This window comes from Melopsittacus undulatus, chromosome 13, assembly GCF_012275295.1.
Source record: "Melopsittacus undulatus isolate bMelUnd1 chromosome 13, bMelUnd1.mat.Z, whole genome shotgun sequence".
NCBI lineage: Eukaryota > Metazoa > Chordata > Aves > Psittaciformes > Psittaculidae > Melopsittacus > Melopsittacus undulatus.
Genome location: NC_047539.1, coordinates 8,720,421 through 8,740,194, shown reverse-complemented (window position 1 = coordinate 8,740,194; position 19,774 = coordinate 8,720,421). Strand labels below are relative to the sequence as shown.

At 52.5% G+C, this 19,774-nt stretch overlaps 1 protein-coding gene across 2 annotated transcripts in view; it reads right to left on the bottom strand.

Moving 5' to 3' along the window:
* DOC2B (double C2 domain beta) overlaps window positions 1–16,431 on the bottom strand; it is a 33,751-nt gene extending 17,320 nt beyond the window's left edge. Inside the window, exons 1-3 of one of the 2 annotated variants that reach the window (XM_034068936.1) lie at window positions 15,882–16,431; window positions 5,738–5,817; window positions 4,345–4,368 (exon numbers count right to left, since the gene is read on the bottom strand). In XM_034068936.1, coding sequence (XP_033924827.1) covers window positions 4,345–4,368; window positions 5,738–5,817; window positions 15,882–16,212 — 435 coding nt within the window. In that variant the 5' untranslated portion in view covers window positions 16,213–16,431. The remainder of the gene's footprint in view (window positions 1–4,344; window positions 4,369–5,737; window positions 5,818–15,881) is intronic. The other variant, XM_034068937.1, reaches the window with a different exon arrangement.
* Window positions 16,432–19,774: the final 3,343 nt, after the last annotated feature.

Below are 19,774 nucleotides of genomic sequence, written 5' to 3'. Positions count from 1 at the left end.
CAGTTAATTTGGGGTTAAGTAAATCAGCACAGTGATTCTCAAGGTTTAAAATTACAGGCTTTTGTAATTTAATAATTGCTTCTGAGCAAACATACACCTCTGCTGTTGTGGTGTTACTTCTAAGCGCTCCCAGAGGGTGTGATAGCACCTACCTACTCTTCGCTATTAAGGCACAGCTGAAGGAAGAACAGCTTTCAGGCCAGTGGGAGGTTGTCGCCAGTCGACTGCCATGGCATTGGCAGGAAAATCTGGGAGTACTGGAGCACAAACACAAGGAAACAGTAGCTCTGACCATCACTGATGCATTTTCTGCAAGACTACCATAGCTTTTAAAGGATGATGTGGATCACACTTGTTACAGCAATGCTCTGGAGTTGATCCTACTTCAGGCAGAGGGAGCAGACAAACCTGCTCCCCTTCTAAACAACAAGCAGGCTGAAAACTATCCAAGAGTGATGCAGAAACCCAGGCCAAAGCCATAACTGCACAGACTGCATGGAAACAAACCCCACAGGGTAGGGAAGCAAAAAGGAGCATGAAAAATGGAGCCTAATTTTTACCAGTTTTAAGTGGAAATGATGATGGCTTCATCATGAAAGTCATTGGATTATTTCCAGCTTGGATACAGGATCCTTGTAGGAGTTATTTCTAGTCTGTCTGAAGGCAATCTTCTGCCTGGATCAGAGGAGGGTTTCTCTGCAGATACCTATCCAACCCCAGCTTCAACCTGGCCATGGAAACCAGGCCGGGTGATGCTAAAGGCTTGTCACACACTTGGTGTGATGAGCAGAGTATTCAGTGCATGGGATTAATGAGTGCGTGCAGCTGCCAGGGATCCACCTGGCAGGAAAGCATTTGCATGGGCTGTTGGTGGAAAGGCTGCGTGCAATGAAATTGTAATCATCAAGGGCTGGCTTTAGGCAAATTAAAGAGGGAAATGTTGGAGAAATCACTCCCATACTTCACATGTGTGAAATAAAACACCCCCCTTAACCCAAGACACGAAGGCAGCCCCTCAGGATGCCCCATTCCACCCCTCCTTGATTTGCACAACATAGCTGAGGGTCTGAGCTCCTCCTGACCTTGGTGAGGGCTCTGCTTCAGACAAGCACACTGCCCTGGAGCAAGGGAGACCAAATGGTGCTGCCCAGCAAAGAGGATTTTGCTTCTAAAGCAGAGCCAAAAGGATAAAAATATCAGTAGCGAATGGAGGCTAAAAGGCTCTGCTTTAATTACAGTGCCTCTCAGGTGATGTCCCTGGCCAAGCAGAGGAGGAAGGCAGCAGATATGGAGGATGGGAGGAAGGTGGTGGTGTCTGCTGCAGATCCATGGGTAGACACTGGTCCCCAGGCTCCAGAGCGGATTGCTCTGGCCAGGCAGAGGCTCTCCCCAGCCTGAGGTGCCCCTCCTGCCTGATGCTGTGCCATAAGTGAAACAGAAGCAAGAAAATTCCAATAAAAATGGAGAAGGATGGAAAAGGACAGGCAGTTCTGTACTTCACCCATCAATTCAGTTCAATTAAATTACCTTCTGAGGAGGCTATTAAAGGTTTTTTTAATAGATGTGCTATGGAAGATGGAGTGACAGGAGCCCGGAAAATGCATCTTAATGTCACATCTACCTCCTTCCCATGTCACTCGATATGAGTTTGGCAGAGAGCTGAATTTAACATGAGAGCAGCCCCAAAGGCCCTGCCCCACAAAGCTGCTTCTGTGGGAGCTCACCCCTCCCAGGCACCCACAGATGGACCAGCACCACTGCTTCCCCTGCATGGAGCACCCTCCAGCCCAAAGCTGCTCCAAGAGGCAGAGGACCAAAGGGCTCATACATGAGGCAGAATCTCCCATTGGCTTCAGCCAGTGCAGCCCCAGCTCCAACCAGTCTTCCTGTCATGACCAATTTATGGTGCTTTGCACCATGGCATGGGTGATGGAGCTCAGACCAAGTTTCATTTTTACCCCTTCCTCTACCCAGTTCCAAACCCCCTGCTGCAAACCTATGGAGACCAAGAGCCCTGCTGCATCCCAGCCACTGCCAGCTGCTCTCCGTGCCAGTGACATTTAGCTAATCAATAGGATTTAATTACAAGTCAGGCTAATCGGGCTGCCGATTAACACCACACTAGAGGCATACAGATATCACAGGAGACAGATTCGTTCCATCATTCACCCTATGATGAGCTGCCTGCAGGGTGAGCAGGCTCCCTGCCACCCAAAAAATAGCCAGGATACCTCTTCCCAGGCCAAGACATCCCATTCTGAAATAGGGCAAAGTCTCCGCTTCCACCCTGATAGCCCAGAGGAAACACACAGCTTTGAGATGGGAATTTCCCTGCAGTGATAAATATTTATGAGTAAATCCATAAGTGCAAACCTCCAGCACTCGGTTTCAGTTGGAAGAGATGAGCATCCAAACGCTTGGCAGGATGGAAGCTCCCGGGTGTTTTCTAGCTGCAGCTGCAGCCAGCAGTGCAGGGAGAGCAGCACAGGTACACGTTCACATCTGCCCTGCCTGGGTGCAGGGAGCTGCCTGCACCGCTGCCTGCACAGACACCTGAGGCTCGCCCAGGGCATCCTGCTCCCAAAAGCCAGAGACCAACAGTGCTACAGGATAGCACAGCCCCCCAGTGTCTGCACTGCCTCAGACCTCTATAGATCCCCACTATAGCAGGTTATTATCTCCCTCCATGCAGCATGTTAGGCTTTGCAAGGCTGAGCAGAAAATGAGACCTCATCAAAGCCAGGGCAGTGATAAGTCAATGGTACCATTTTCTATCAGATTTTACAGGAGGGGGTGATGCTCACTGCAGTTCCCACACATGACAGTAGAGATCAACAGAGCACAGGGTGCTCCTGCACAGCAGCAAGGGGAGAGCCCTCCTGCCAGCCTGCCACACGGTTGCTCCCGCAGCCACAAACAGGCTCCCACACTGCCCTGATTTATTCTCCCATCGATCTGAGCTGAGCCGCAACGTGCCTTAATTCAGCCGTGCCTGAAGCGTGAAAGGCAGGGTACAGGCAGGGCTGCTGCCGAGACCCAAAGACATTAGAGCAAGGTGGCTGTTGGCAGCCTGCCTGCTCCTGCCTGCATGGGTCCTGAGCTTTCTGCTGACCAGGGAGAGGCAGCAGGAACGCTGGGAACAGCATCACAGCCCTGCTCCAGCCTGGGAAGTGATGGGGGTTCTTGGTCTTTACCTCTCCAGTGCTGTGGTACCCAAAGACAGCATCTGCTTTGTCCCTACAGTGCTTGATGCTGCTGCAGTGACCCAGAGATCACACCATCACAGCAGGATAACCTGGTGCCATTGCAGGCAGCACAGGGAGAGGTGCAGCATCTGCCCCCCCTGCTGAGACCATACCTCGATTGTACCTGCTGAAGGCAATGCCAAAGCATAGGACTGTCCCAAGAGGTTAAGGCTGGAGATGGATGCTGTTTGAGCATTCCTCAACCTGCAGAGGCAGGATTCACCTTGCAATCCTGCACTCAATCTGTTCATCTCCAGGAGGAAACAAGATCCAGGCTAGAGGCTGCAGAGATGCCAGACACTGCTTTCCAAAATCAGCTTCCAGGTTGGAAGTTCAAAGTGCCTGATGGCAGGTCATCTCTATGTGCTATTAGGGAAACTGAGGCACCAAGCACCTTAATCCTTGTGTAACCACACAGCCTGGGATTAGCCCCAAGGCTGCCAGCTTCCACACCCATACTTCCTGCAGTGAAGTGAACCTGCTTTCATTCCCTATTCCAGCTCCATCCAAACCTGAGGGTCTGGGAACAAGAAATAGCTCAGATGTCCACAGGCACCAGGGCAAAACCCTGGTCAGGCTGAGTGGCCATCCCAACTTCCTGCAGCTGATGGCTGCAGAGCTGAGAACTGGTGGTGGAGCACAAGAGATTAGATTTAACCTGCCACTGGTGCCCCCAAGAGCCTGCTAACCCCTTCCCTCTCCTCAGCTGATAACAGGACTCCGAAGGGGCATCAACGTATATAAAGTGCTGGAGGTGAAACAAAATAGAAGTAAAATGATCTAAAGGGAGGAAAAGGGTTGTCTTGGGGGGGGCTATCAAAGGGAGAAAGACAAACATTTCTCCCATGGCTGAAGTAGTCCAGGTTTTAATGACTGCTGGCAGTGATTGAAGCTTCAGGAGCTGCTGGAGTTGGGACACATCCTGAAGGCCTGAGACATGCACACAAAACCCCAGCCAGACCAGCCCCAGCAGTGCACATCCCAGCACTGTGCTGTGGCTTGTGCACATGGCCCCTGGTGTCCCTGGTCACCACGTCACCTTCTCTACACCACTACTTCTAACAGCTACAGCGACGGCAGCCGGGGTCCTGGCCCTTACCTTTCTGTAGTCAAGTTTTGGCAGCTTTCCCCAGGCGAGAGATGAAATGAGAGCGAGCAGATGGCAATGTAAATAAAAGAGAAAAATGGGAGAATGAGAGCAGAATGGAAATGAACAGGACTCGAAAGCTTGAATGTCAGGGCAGCAAAGGGGGGTCTGCCCACCCTATGAGTAGGGGCGATGCCGATGCCATGTGGTGCTTCCAGCCCCGTGGGATGGGGTCAGCAATTGCTATTCTCCTCCGCCAGTGCTGCCTTTGCTCCCGCTGATGTTAGAGCTATCACTTGCCGCTCGCAGGTCTCCTTCCTCTCCATCTTCCACCCACTGCAAACCCAATTAGAAATCTCCTCCTTGGCACCGCTCCTGAGTGCGCCAAGGGAAGCCGTACCCAGCGGCTGCCGGTGACTTCATAAGTGACAGGAAGGGGAGGAAGCAAAACTGCCTCTGCCCTGCACAGGGAGCTGTGGGTGCTGTGCTTACACCCCAGCCTGGAGCAGCTCCAGGCCTGCCTGGGCAAATGCCTCCAACCTCATTCCCAAAGCCAAGCTTTTGTGCTTGAGGTCTTATTCCAGATGGGAAGAACCATGGGGCAGGAATGTGCATCCTCAGCACCCAGCTTAGCACTCAGCACAGTGGGCTCTGGTGTGAGGGCTGCAAATAAGCCAGTCGCAGCTGGAAGGGAGAGGAGCATCCTATGAAGGCAAACAACATGGTCTCACCCTCCAGGGTCTCATCTTACAGCCTGATACCCTGCAGTTTCTTCTGTCTTCTGTAAAAACCCTCTACCCTATCCCAAGATGTACAGGGACTTGGGTCTTCTTCCACCAACCCATCACTTTTGGGGTCCAGCTGTGTTGACCTGGAGCCCTTGCTGCTCTGGTCCTCCTGTCTGGAGAAGCAGAGAGGAACCAAGCAGCACCCAGAAGCACCTTTCATGGGCCCAGAGGGACCTCAGTTATCTGTTTGTGCTCCAAAATGTGCAAAAGAAACACTAATTGCTTCAATCACACAGACAGCAAAGGCGCTGAGGCAGAGCACTTTGTGGCAATGATTAGCAGCATTTAAAAGAGCCGTTTATAAACTGAGCCAGTCACAGCGTCAAGTAAATAACAACATCAGCTTGGGTGCCTTTCTGAAAGCATCAATAGCTGCAACTGTCTCACCACGGGGATAAGCAGCCATCTCCATCCTGCTGGAAACACTCTGAAAGGCAGGGATGGAGGGGAAGGAGAAGGCAGAAGCACCGGGTGTTGGAACAAAAATGGAGTTGGCAAAGGGACTGTTGTAGCTGGGGACATCAACAGTCTCTGGTGTCCCCATAGCACAGGACAAAGGTGGCCAGCTCTGGGCATACTTGTTCCTTGCTGTTCACATACCCGGTGCTGAGACATACCTTGGCTTTATTGATCGTGCAGTGGAGAGCGTTGTTTTCCTGATCATAGAGCAAGCTGAAATCCAGTGTCCCCAGAGTGGCTGCAAAGGATAAAAGATGTTATTAACCTGCAGCCCAGCAAACATTGGCTTTTCTCCCTCTAAGCACAAAAGGAATGGACAAAGACGCCAGAGAAATGGCTGTAGACATTATAAAACATAAAACATCCTCCTGTAAGGCTGTTATGAAACATGGTTTCATGCTGGGAGGTTGGTGGGGCTGGCACAGCCCTGGAGAGGAGCAAGAGGGATGAATGACTGCGGCTCACCCCGGCACTGTAGTCAGTGCAGAGGCTTTGCCTCCATGGGCTTTCACACAGGTCACCCCCATCTATCAGCAGGCCCATGGCAGCCAGCAGCTTCCGTCCCCCAGGAACTGAAGGGTTTTGTCTGGGAGGATCCAGGCACAGCTGGGACACAACCCAGACCCACTGTCAGCACATCTCCCTGCTCCAGCACTGTGGGCATTCCAGAATGCAGATTTGTATACTGAGACCTTCTAGCAAATGAGCCACCAATGGGATCCCTTCCCAGCTCCAATTTGGCTGCAATCTGTAAATTAAACCCAGTGAGAATGAAAATACTTTTATGGTTAAAATAAAAGACACCTGCAGCTTTTAATCAGAGCAGCATTCCCTTATGGCACATGCAACCCTAGCATGTGATATGTGATGTGAATAGCAGTGATGGGGCAGCTCCTGGGATGGGACCACAGGGAAGGGGTAGGAGATCAGAACAAAGCAGAAGAACTTCGCCAGCAAAAGTGTATTTCATTTGAGAAGGTCTTTCCCTTTGGATGATCTGAGCAAGTCACACTAATCCAGAGCAGAGGAAAAGTGCTAAAAAGATGTTTTCCAAAACCGAGATTTAACCTTCTCCATGACTTCTGCACCTGATTTGCACACTAAAGCCCAGACAAGGAGCAGCATCTCCCAGCACAGCTTCACCTGCCACCAGCCTTGAACTTCCACAGCAGTTCAGGACCTGACAACCCACACTTTTCCATGCCCACCTTTCCAAAAGGGGTCTGCTGGAGTGCTGCCCTGCCACCACGCAGCATCCCACCACTGTTTCCAAGGTAACTGCACCTTCGTGCATCACACACAGGTTCAGAGTAGGGGGAAAAGAATCCAAAATAAAAAGCAGAACAATTTTGTTTAATATCAAAGCAGGATTTGCTGCCTGGGAGGCAAATTTGACAAACTTTATGTCAGGAAATAATAAGCGTCAATAGTCTCTGCAACCAGGCACCCCAGGAGGTGGCAGGTATTCGGGGGACTAAAACCTTCCTGCTGCAATTTCACAGCGATCTTACGGCCCAAACCCAAGCAAGCTACAGGTTTGCCTGCTAGCAAATAAAAATCACTGTTCTGGAGCAAATATCTTGCCTTCAAAGCAAAGCAAATATTCAGAGCTATTTCAGAGCCAGAATAATGTACCCCCCCTTGTCCTGGACTAATTTCATGGCACATTAGCTGTTGGTTTAGATAAGTTATAAATCAGTGGGGTTTACCTGCTGGGGCTCAGGGAAGATGAAGTGATACGGGATGAGGCAACACTTAGTGCATCACCTCTGGGTTTGGCCTAACGGGTATTTCCAAATGTCCAGAGCTGCTCTGCATCATGCAGAGAGGAGGAAAGCACAGCAGTGCCCAGCGTGCTGGTGGCTAGATGCCTCTGCCTGGAGATGGGGAGCTCACAGTCACATACAGCAGCATCACAGCACCAACCTGGGGGGCTGGCACAGCCGACTGTGCGGGGGTGGGTGCAGTGGGAAGCTCACGGGTGACAGCCAAGTCAGCAAAACTCCACAAATCTGTGTTTTCACTGGAGAGCGGAAGATGAAGCCTCCAGTTTCGGAGCCTCAGCATTTCCACCTGCCCTTTAATCAGCTGCTTCCTGCCCGCTCCATCGCTCGGCCCTCCCAAGTTCGAGCTGTTATTTTATTTTTATCACAGGAGGCCTGTGGCTTATCCTGCTGGATTGGGTCATTTATACAACAAATTAAAAGGTTGGAGTGAAAACAGCCTTCAGCCAGGAAATAATGACAAAGCCTCCTGTCCACTCAGTGCCCAACCTGCGCCCAGGGTGAGGGCAGCAGGGAGCCCTGTGCCAGCAAGACAACCAACACCTAAAAGCACAGCAATGTGTTTTGCAGATGGGAACTCGAGTCCTGCTGCCCAGCACTGGCAGTCCATGAGCAAACCTCGTTGAGCAGTTCCCTTTCATCCTGGAGCTGCCAGCAGATGGGAGGACATGGACAGGGGTACATGCCTTTCCCCAGCCCTCCTGTATTCTGTTCCCAGTTCTCTTCTAGCCCTGGAAGGGTTTTCCTCTATACAGGGGTATTTTTTCATTGACGGTGAGTCTTGATTCCCAAGGAAGGATCTGCCTTTGGCAGAGGGATGTTAAAACATCAGCAGCACATGTTGTGCTAATTGCTTAAAAGTGCAGCCGTATGGAGATGACAAAAGGGATCAGGCTAACTTGGGGGTTGGCAGCTAAGGTGCTACCACAGAGCCGAGGGTGAGCACTGCTGCCAGAGCCAGCAGGGCAGTGGATGCTGAGGACACATCTCCTGCAGGAGCAGGGCACAGCCCTGCAGTCTCTGTTAGCTCCTAGGGATGCGCTGCTGGGTGATGGATCCAGCACAGGGAACGCAAAGACAAAGCTGGCACTCAAGCTGCCTGTGTCCCCAGCCAGCTGCTCCCAGGCCCCAGCATTGCTCTGGAACCTGAGCAGATGGCAGGAGATCGCCAACTGAATCCAGGGGTGGGAACCCTGCATCCCACAGCAGCTCTGTGTGAACCCCTAACGAGACCACAGCCAGCCCTGTGCTCCCAGAGTGGGAAACAGACCAAGTGAGCGGTCAGGCAAGCCAACACCAAACACCAGCATGGGTCTCACCACCCTCACTCCTCCTGCAGACCTGTCTCCAGACACCAGGACTGGGACTGAAGCCGGCTCCAAGCAGAGCCCTCTGCAAAGTGGCCGAATCACCCGTCTTTGATTGATTTCCCCTTCCCACCCATCCTCACAGCTCAGATGCATCTTGATTGTGCTTTTAATTAAGGGAGTGCCTAAAAAAGCAAAGGGCAGCAATTAGACTCCAAGCATTGTTACTAGACATATTTAACTCACTGGGCTATTCTGAGCACTGCCCTCTAATCACACAGGCTGCAAATAAAAAAGTATAAATAAATGTTTTTTGTCAGGCATTACAAAGGCAGCTTTATGCTCTCCAGACAGCAGGCAGGATGTATCATTATTATTACAATTATTCTGCTCCAATGATAAAATAACCATTAGAAGAGCTGAACTCATTAGCAGGTTCTGACCTTCTTTCTTCTCCATGAATTGGGAGAGATTGATGGGAAGGTGCTGGCCAGGGTCTGGCATTTAACACGGGTTCTAAAAGGAAAATAAATCTGACTTGCACAGGAATGTGGCCTCTTCTCCCACTGACCTTTGGGCATTCTGATTAATTCAGTGGGCCACAAAATTATCAGATGGCAGCATAATGGAGAGATGTAACTCCAGGCTTAGCCATGGGATCCGGCGAGCGCCTGGAGCCCGCGGGCAGCGCCGCATCCCGGCACAGTGCCGCATCCCAACACAGTGCTGCTGCGCCCGTGGTGCTGGAGTTGGCAGAAATTGTTTATTGCTGACATTTCCCATCAGGGCCCAGGGTGACTGGGACGCTGAAGTAGCTTCTATTTATACCTGAGGGATGAAAGGCAAAGCACAGCGATAACTCTTCTCTGCTCCCTTATCCAGCCCCTGTCTTTCAGGCTATGTACACTCTCCCGGGCTGCATAGTGCAGCAGATCTACCCCTTGGTGACCAGGGATGCCCCAAAGAGAATTGTTTCTCAGCCCAAGAAACGCCTGAGATGTAGAAGAGGCATTGATGCATGCAGAACAGACCCACAAGTTTCAGCAAAGCCCACAGTGGAAGGAAGTAAATGGGCTCCTTACCTTCCAAATTCAAGGAAGCTTTCACAGCACTACTGCCATTAGAAAGCCCAGCAAGGCTCTACACTAGAAGAAATTGAGGTTTGTACAAAACCCCCACTATAGAACTAATTAATAGGAAGTCCAAGGGCCTTAAGTCCTCTTGCTTATCAGCATTGCTGCTCCCAAGATAACCTGCTCATGGATTTTGTGCCAGGGAGATCAGAGTGAAGCGGTAAAAAGACTGCTGGGGATTGTCTGGATTAGCTCTTCCTTACAGAAAGCACAGGTTCAGTAACCTTCAGACTGGGTATTTTTTAATGCACTATAAAAGATAGGTCCCTATTCTTCCACTGCTTTAATTTTCCTCTGCAATGGAGATAATTTTAAAGGTCCTGAAAGGCAGCAAGTAATTCCGTGCACTTACAGCCCCATGTAAAACGTTGGTAAATGACTCCTCAGGAGGAACAGAAATTATTTCTTGCCATTTCCAAGCAGGGCTGTGGAAGATCACTTTGGCAGGCAGCTGTGTGTGCTCCTGCCTCCCTGGATAGGCACCAGTGCCTCAACCAGGTTCAGTGGCACACATGGGGCAGCTCGAGGACCAATTCTCTGGGCCAACGCAGGGACCAGATCCATCACATAGGCAGGAATCCCTCCTTCCTCAGGAGTTCCACAGATGTGGTTGTATTCAACAGGACCAGGAGTGAGGAACAAACACAACTTTTCTTTCTTGCAACTGTTCCCTGCCTCATCATGGGTTTTTCACTTAAAATCTATGACAATATTGCCTCATTTTGGAGACACAGTGCCAGCCTCTGGCAACCTCCAGAGCATGGAGCTGCTTCTTTGTGATGCTAGTTGATGGATGCTCATCAGCTCTTCTGTCTTCTCCAGGAGGAGTGTTCAGAGGAACACTTATCTGTTCAGAACAGTTCAGAGACGTAATTATGTTTTACAGCACTAAATGGTCCCTGATGTCAGCAGCAATTAGACTTTCGGCAATTTCAATTTAGAGATGGCCTTCAAATTTCTCCCTCTTTCTTCCTTTAATGAAAGACAACGCTGCAATTAACAACCCCCCAAAATTGCCTTCAGTATTAAATACAAAGATAAAAGATATGGGAACCCCCTGGGCTCAAGCGCATTGGAGCAAGGGGTGTCAGTGAAGTGATGAGGGTGGCAGAGTCACCCTGGGACAGAAAGCTTCCCTCCTGGACACTGGGATCAGGAGAAGGGGAAGGGCTGGGCAGGCTGCTGGGGAGGAAGGAAGTCAGGGAGAAGGGAGGCCCCTCATTAACCAGCAGCTGCACGTCTCCTTCATTAACAGAGACTGCTGGAGGCCATGGCCCATATGCTCCCTCATCACTGCTGGAGAAGGGATGCCCAGACAGACCCTGCCCATACACATGTGCTGGCCTTGCTGTGTGCCCTGCATTTACCTCTAGCACTTTAGGGTGTCTCTGCCCACGGACACCTCCTGGGAATGATCATCTCCAGGGGCTGAAGGGTCTCTGGAGGACCAAGAGCACCTGATGTGCAGCCTTCACCTAGACCGCTGATGGGGCAGCCAGCAGGAAAAGGTGAGACCTCACCCCATGCCAGCACCTTCCTGATACAGAGGTATCCTCCTGGAAACCAGACAGGAGCTAATCCAAAACCACTTGGTTAATTAACACCCTGTGTCACCCTTGGAAGGGCCACAAGCTCCCTGGTGCCCTTCACTCTTGGGTCTGACACTGCCCTGTACCTACACACGTTTCTTTGGCGTCAGCAGCTCGGGTTGTGATAGGGTTGGCAAACCCATGCTCCAGGCTCTGCCGAAATCAGCAGTGATTTGTTTTGTTTCCTGTGTAAAAAAAATATACTTCTTTTGGCCTTATCTGGATTGAAAAGACGATTCAAAGGTTATAAATAGCAGTGGCAGCATATGCTAAAGAGCTGTGCTTCAGAAGTAAATATCCTCATCATTTCAATGCACATTTCCCCTTGTCATCTCTTCTTGTCTCCTCCTGTCTGACCAGAAGCATTGCCAGGTGACTTGCAAACCCTGCACCCCTTAAGACTTTCATTCTTCTTTACATCTTTAAACAGCCAGTAATTAATATCTGCATGACAGCTTTGCCTGCCTAATTATCTTCTTTGCTCAGAATGAGAGTCTTCCTAAATAACTTCTGTGTCGTTGCTTGCAGCGTCACGAGCAGCCGTGCACCAGGACAGGCCTCTCAGCTGTAGTTTGGAGAAGTTGTTTTTATGCTGCTGCAGCTCAGGAGATCACAAGCCTGCTCCTCCCATGAATAAAGCCAGACATGCTATAGAACTGGCTGGGTTTGTTACACATATGAATAGCTGTGGAGCACTAGGAACAGTATGGAGTAACTCTTCCATAAACACCAGCTCCCGCTGCACCCCTACACTCTCAGGCTGCCTCCCCATCTGAATAACCAGAGCCAAACTTGTGCAGAGGAGGGAGGAAATTGCCCAGCACTGTCCACCTTGCTCCAAAGCCAAACAGCAGCTCAGGGAAACTGAGCATTTCTTCAAGGGCTAGAAACTTGCCTGCCCATTGCAGAAGGATGGCAGCTGCCTCCCGTGCTGTCCTCTGGCAAAGAGAAGCAACAGCAGTGCTCCCTCAGTGTCCACGTTTCTACCTCTGTGCTGCTTGTGCAGAGATTTCTGAGACCCTTAAAAATCCATCAGATACAAATTCACCTTGGTGCTGGGGAGGGGAAAGCACAGGCACTGGAAGGGCAGTGATTTGATTGGAATCAGGGGAGATGGGAGGCAAGCCCCAGCTCCTCGCAGGGGGCACATTGCCACCTAGCTGGCATTTACTTATCTTCCTTGCGAACCAAGTTCCCCCGGCAGCGTGCAGCCTGGCTGGGTGGGAAGCATCCCTGCTGGCTGCGGATCCCAGGAGACACAGCACTGCTGCTGTCAGCAGGCACCAGCCAGGGGAACCAGAGATGAGGTGACAGCCGAATGTCCCAAGACAGGAGGAGAGAATCCCCCTCCCTCCCAGCCCCAAATCCCTGCGGGTCCTCTGCTCACAGCAGATGCTAGCACTGGTCCAACAGCACAAAACCACCCTCCTGCAGAGTTTGCACCACAAACATTTCCCCACCTCTTCTGCCTTTTTCCACCTCCTCAGCAGTTCCATTAGGGACAAACCCACTGCAGGAAGAGACCTGCTCTGTACAGCTTGGGCTCCAGTCCTGGAGCATCCCTGCAGACAGAGGATAGAGAAGGCAGAGAGCAGTGATGAGTTCGTCTTCCAAGAGCCTTGGGATGGCAAAGTGTGCCAACCATGACCCTGCAAATCCTCACAGCAGCGCTGCTGGCAGGTCTGATGGGAAGAGCTGGCTCCACGCAATTCCCAGTGCTCCCAGAGCCAGCCCCAACATCTCTGCTCATTATCTGCTCTGTTAGCTCCCTGGCCCTGCCTGCTCCCTGCTACTCGCTGCATTCAACAGGCTGGTTATGGCTGCCCCACCAGGACCATGCTTGTTTTCCTTGGCACTTCTATAGCTCCCCTGAGCGCTGAGCTCCCCAGCTCCACAGGGCTGCATTTGTGGTGCCTTGAACCACTGGCTTCAGCCCCATGTGTCTCAGAGCCACCAACCTGAGCCTCTGCAGAAGTGTCCCAGTGACTGGTGCCTAAATGCCCTGCACAGCTCCCTGCAGCCCTGCCAGGGAGGCTGGCAGCTGCCATCCAGCCCCTGCCCAGTGCCACCCTGCAGTGCTGCAGTGACTGAGCAACACAGTCCCATCACCCATCAGGCTGGTGCTGCTGGAAACCCAGAAACATCAAACTGGAATGAGCATAGGGGAAACCCAGGCAAATGCTGCATTTCTCCAGGCAGGGGCAGCTCTAGTCCTCCCTCCCAGCCAGCCAGCACCATCACAATGGTGTTGGAGGAGAGAAACCTACAGGCAGGTGGCATGAATGGGAAGGAGCCATCCTCTACTCCTCCCAACGGATCCTGACACAGGAAAATCCCTCTCCCTGCACCTCTGTGGGGCTGTGCTGGGACCATGTCTGGGGAATGAGGTAAGATGAGACCCTGCCCAGCAAGACTTGATTTGTGGGTGCTGCACCCAGGCTCCAACATCGCCATGCCTGTGTGTCACTTGAGGGAACTGTCACAACGTAAATCCCAACCTGTCTGCTGTACAGGCAGAGACAGGTTCCCCAGGGGGAGTTTAGTGCAGGTGACTAATGCAGCAGCCCTGAATCACCCACCACGGGATGTGGGGGAGCTAAAAGCCACTCCATAGCGTAGCTGATGGCACAAGCCAGGCTGCCCAAATCCCCTTCCAGCTCCTTGCCTGGGAAATGGGGCCAGAAAGCCCTCACCTGGCTTTGCCACTTGGCCGCTGAACATGGAGGAGTGACAGTCTCATCCTGCCCATTTATGCCAGCCAGTGCTCTGAGAGCAACTGAGGCCATCCCCTGCTGTCCCCAGAGCCATGACACCAGCAGTCTCACCTCCCACTCTGGCACTGCTGTGCTTTCACCCGCTGAAAACCCACCACATCTGGCAAAGCAGCCTCAGCAGTTTGCCTGACACCTGTTACACTGTAAGAAACACTTCCTAATAGCAGCCGGGGCGAGACAAACACCCGCCGGCCCCGGCACTGAGCCAAGCTGCTTCCAGCAGCGCTGCCAGGGCTAAATCCAGAACGCGGTGCCCTGGGCAATTTCCACACAAGTCGCTCAGTGAAAGCGCTGCACCCCATGGCCCCAAGTGCTTCAGCTCCCACCCACACCTCTGCCCATGAAGCCCAGTTGCTCTCATTTCTGTTGCTGGGGTGAGCAAAGACGACCTAATAATGAAGGCAGAAAATAACCCAAATCGGGTTAAAGTCACTGTTAACTGCCTGGCTGGGACGGACATGGCTTAGCAGAGATGTTCTCCCTGGGAGTGCAGCGGCTCTCAGCTCCTGCACAGGGAGCATGAGCCTGGGATGGGGAGAGAGGGAGCATTGGTCTGGCTTGTACCCAGAGCCCCAGCCTCTCCCAGAGCTGGTGGTGAGCAGGCAGAGGGGAGCACAGGGGTGGCTGTGCCACGCTGCAGCAAGCACAGCTCTTGGGGAGCTCTCTCACACTCCAGGGTCTGGCATAGATGGAGCAGCCCAGGCCAGCCCAGCAGCAAGGGAGTGATGCTGAGGCAGGGCTGTGACATTTTGCACAGGAAAAGCCCGGTGTCGGGCTGTAAACAGCTCAGTTGTGGGAGCTCAGCCTCCCCTTCCCCCAGAATGAGCACGCAGCACTGTTCAGCAGCACTGACTCCCTTCCTCGGCATCCCACAGCTTCAAACTTCATGCTCAGTCCCTCGCAGGATCTGGCCTCTAAAGGCTGAGCTGAACGGAGACCTTGGGTTTTAACCCACCTCAAGGAAAGCAGTGTTATCCCAAACCACTGTGGCTGGCAGAGTCTGACACAGCTTCTTTGGAGCCTGCAAGCTCCAGCAAGCTGGGTGGGAAGGATGTTTTGGGCTGGGAGGGGTTAAACCTCACTGCAAACACCTGCATCTACCAGAACCAAAGCCTTCTGTTCAAAAGCTGCCCCCCCCCGGCCCAGTCTCACAGAGGCCTCTGTCTGCAGCTGAAACGTGAGGAATGACACACTGGAGTTTGCTGAGGGAGAGGGCAGAGACTTCCCAGGCAGATATCATTCCCAATGAATCTCTTCAATCTGGAGCTGGGTGATGCTGGAGTGTATCACCAGCTAATCAGCAGTGTGGCTGGAGCAGGCTGCACGACCAAGACACATTAACCAAAGGGTCTGAACCCAGCTGGCGGCCTTCAGAGGCAAGGAGCTGAGGACGGATGAGGTATCAACCACAACAGCAAGGCACAGCAACTGGTGGCTCTTGGGAGACTTCCCTAGTTTGGGTTCAGCGGCCAGCCTGGCTGCAGCAGGGACACTCCCAGGGCCTCCCTGCACCCAGGGCAGCAGTGAAGCAGTACGGTGACAGCCTCCCTGGCTAGGGCAGAGCTTGTCCCTGCTGCAGTGTAATCCCAGGGACAGACAGTGTGGCCAGCAGCCGGGCAGGGAGCAAGGCTCAGGCAGCAAGATGGGGACCAGTCCCTAAGACCCACCCTTCCCCTCAGCACCCAGCAAACTCCTGTGGAAACTTAGAAACTCACTGCAGTCGTCGGACTCGTAGCCCTCGGGGTCCACCACCTCCTCAGGTGCCTGGCACTTGGCTGGCTGCTCGGTGGGTGTTGTGCCATATGCCCCAAAAAGCTGGTCCACGTCCTCATCCTCTTCCCGGGGCGCCTCGGCGGGGCTGACGGAGGGCTGGCTGACAGCGGAGCGCAGGGTGCTGCTGCGGCCAACACCAGCAGGGAGCCCGCGTGGGAAGCGGGGGAAGTAGTCGGATATCTGCTTGATGGGTCTGATGGGGCCGGGGCAGACGTCAATAGCCATGTGCTCCTGGATACTTATGGTCATTTTCTCTCCTTTTCGGAGTGTCATGCATGCGGCTGTCGCTGCCAAGCCTCGCCGGAGAAGCCCGGACCGTGCGTGCAGGAGCCGTGAAGTTTGTGCTGAGGGAAGCAGAGGCAGGTGAAGGGGGAGGCTCCGGTGGGCACCTTACGTGGTTCTCGCGCCCTGAGCCTCAGACGCCGCACGCATGCTGCTGCTGCTGCTGCCGCCGGCTCCGGCTCTCGCACAGCCCCGATCCTGCCAGCGCTGCCTGTGAATAAATGAGCGAGACGGAGAGACGGATAAGAGGCAGGGGGTGGGCTCTCGGGTGATGTCACCAGCTAGCAACAAAGCGGTACCCAGCAGCGGAGGAATGAGGGCTGTAGCCGGACCGCACGGCCACAGCCCCCTGCCTCTTCCCCAGCAAAGCCCCGCTGTGCCCGAGGGGAGCAAAGCAGAAGCTGGATGGAAGCACACCTCCCCACACCCCTTCACCCCATCTCCCTGCCTCAGCAGGGTGAGTCCCCACCGGACCTCTCCGGAGAAGGGAAGGTCATAGCTCAGGGTCAGGAGCCGCTGTCCTGTTGCGTTGCATTCCCTGGAGCTGGAAGCAGGGCTGTCCCAGCCCCTGGAGATTGTGGCAGCTCCGGTGGCATCCCAGCTCACAGCATGGACGAGCCAAAGAGATGCTCTGTGCATACCGAGCAGGGGCGCGGGTGGCACGCTGCCCGTTCCCGGCTCCAGCCACACTGCTGCTCAAAGGGGTCTCCCTGATTTGGTGCCCTGTTGCTGCGGCAGGCTCCAGTCCACACAGCAGTGCCCCCTCCAGTGCTCAGCACCAGCTAGGCAGGCTGGGTGAGCCACCCACAGCCTCTGGGGCTGGGAACGCACAAGGGACCGAAGCAACACATGGCACTTGCTCGCAGCACAACCGGCACAGCCTCTCCCAGCCAGCTTGTGGCTGCCGGCATAGAGCGATGCAGCAGGTAGATCATCGCAGAGGAGTGAGCGATGGGTAGGGCCAGGACTCACAGCCAGTGTGGCCACGCTCAGCACGTCTCTGGCAACCTTTCCGGGCAGGGACAGGGCCCCATCACCAGCCAGGAAGGGCACAGGCTCCTGGGAAAATGCTGAATTGTGGCTTGCTCAGGGAGTTGGTCACAAACTGGTGTTTTTACCTAATCTCCTCCTGGGTTCACATCAATAAATGTCCAGTTCCACAAGCTACTGGAGGTGGACTTTTTAGCAAGGAGTGCCAGAAGGGAAATGCTGTGAGAACATGGAGCAAAATGCTGCATGGAAACTCACCTTGCACAGGAAAAAGTATCTGAAGTATTTTGTAGGGACAACTCCCCCACTACAGACTTTCTGCTGACTCAGGTGTGGTGGGTCTGGCATGAAGCTGGGACATACTGCTGGGACACCCACCACCATGTGATGCTGATGACAGCCCGCACCACCAGGTACCCTGACAACAGATCCCATATATCAGTGCGCACAGAACTGCAGTCTCCTGCAGGGAGGCATGCAGATGTCTATTAAAAATAAAGCTCTGTTCTTTGGAGAATTTTCCCCCAAACCCAGTAAAATCACACCCAACCTTTCTGTCAAATTAAGCACTCAGTTTTCACTCAGATTTTGGTAAATGTTAATGAACGCCCCTGACTCATAACATACTGACACTAGGCAAACCACCCTAATTTACTTCTCGCCAGGAAGCAAACATTTCTCTCCTGAAGCATCCAAACTTGTCATCGCTCTGTACCTAGGACATGATGCACACAGATGCTCTAATGATCTGCGAGAACTGGTGACCTCTCAGCTGCTCCTTCCTCTCTCTGCCATATATTCACCTCCAGGCAGCTCCCACCTCTTGTGCAGAGGTGATGTGTGCTGCCCTGCCAGGAGACAAACTGCTCTCCTGCAGCAAGGTCCAAGAGCAAATCCAGTTTAACCCCCTTCCCACATCCAAGGACTATGAGTATATTAATTCAGACGGAAATGCCACCTGCTTCGCATTCACGTGGCTGAGGCTGAAAATCCTGCGTGTGGCAAGATGATGGGTGGGAACAACATGGGAGGCACAAAATGCTGCCTCCAGGTTTGGAGCAGCCTGAATGTGCTCATCCACACAGGCTCCATCTTTGGGTACAGCATCCAGGATGTGGTGTGGACACAGACAGAACAAACAAAAACTGGGCCTGATGCCCAGAAAATAGCAGCAATTCCCTCTAAGAAAGGGCAAATAAATAAATAAATAAGATTAAGTTATATGACAACCTAATATTATTATCATCATTACAAAAGTATCATTATTTTTAATGTTTCTCCATAGAACATGAGACCCAAATAGACAAGGATTGTTATACAGGTCAGGAAGTCAAGGTTCTGGGGGTGAGCTCTGCCTCCTCCTCTGTCATGCAGCACCCCAAAAGCTGCCCTGCAGTGCTGACAGTCCATAGCCAAGGCCCAGAAGCAATGATGGGAGATGCTCACCTCACCCAGGGATACAGAGAACAACCAGAGACACAAAGGGCAAGGTGCACATGAAGACCAGATTAAGGGAAAAGCAAAGACAGAGCTAAAGCAGACAAACCTCCCTCCTGCCACGGCAGGACTGGCCCCCAAAGGAGACTGCGTCCCCAGACCTTATAGACTGAAAGAAACAAAACCAAGATGTGCTGCTAATAGTCCAGATGGGACTTTCTAGTCTCTGACTTATCACAAGCCTACTGAAAGCAGCTGGAGCTCTCCCTTAGCTTTTAATGAGTCCCAAAGCAGCTTGCTTTTTGATAAACCACACTTTTTCTACCTTCTCATACTGCCTGAATATTTTCTCCTAGGCTACACAGCCTAGCATTTACTGAGGGCTCCCCAAATATGGCACACCCAGGCACCTAGGACTGGCATGACACATGACAACACGGAAGGTAAAAGGGACAAAAATAGAGAGTTGGGCTGGGAGACAAAAGTAGGGCTTGGAGATACAAAGCCAGTTTCCAGGTAAAGCTTTTAATTCCCACCGTCTGTCTAATGCCCTGGAATGTGACTTGATTTGATCCCTCGCTCTGCTGGGGTGATTCAGAGCGACTGTCATTGCCTACACACATGACCTTCATTTTCCTAAAAGGGGGAAAGATGGCATCCTTGCAGCCCCACAAGAGCATTGGGAGACAGTTTATACGTTACATTGCTGATTCCAGCACTGGAAACAAAAGCCCTGGCTGGCAGGGAGCCGAGACTCTCTGCAGAGGGATACCCCATCCCTGCATGAAGGGAAGACATCCTTTAGAGAAGGTGACAGTGGCCATCACAGAGTCAACATCACAGTAGGAATAGGATGATGGAGAAAAACACATTGTCCCTGTCAACTGCCACGTTTCCTCCCAGTGGTGTGTGCAGGCTGGGACAAGATCCTGAGCTCAGCACCTATGACAATGCACTTCAGTGGCTTGTTCTGAGGTGCAACAAAGAGATCTGGCTGCTCACATCAGATGAGGGCATGGGGCTGATGTGCCAAAAGCATCCCATAAAGAGAGCTGGAACATGGGATGCAGGAAAAATCACTCCAACTGAAGCCCAGGCTCAGAAAAGCATCCTGTACCAGGACAGC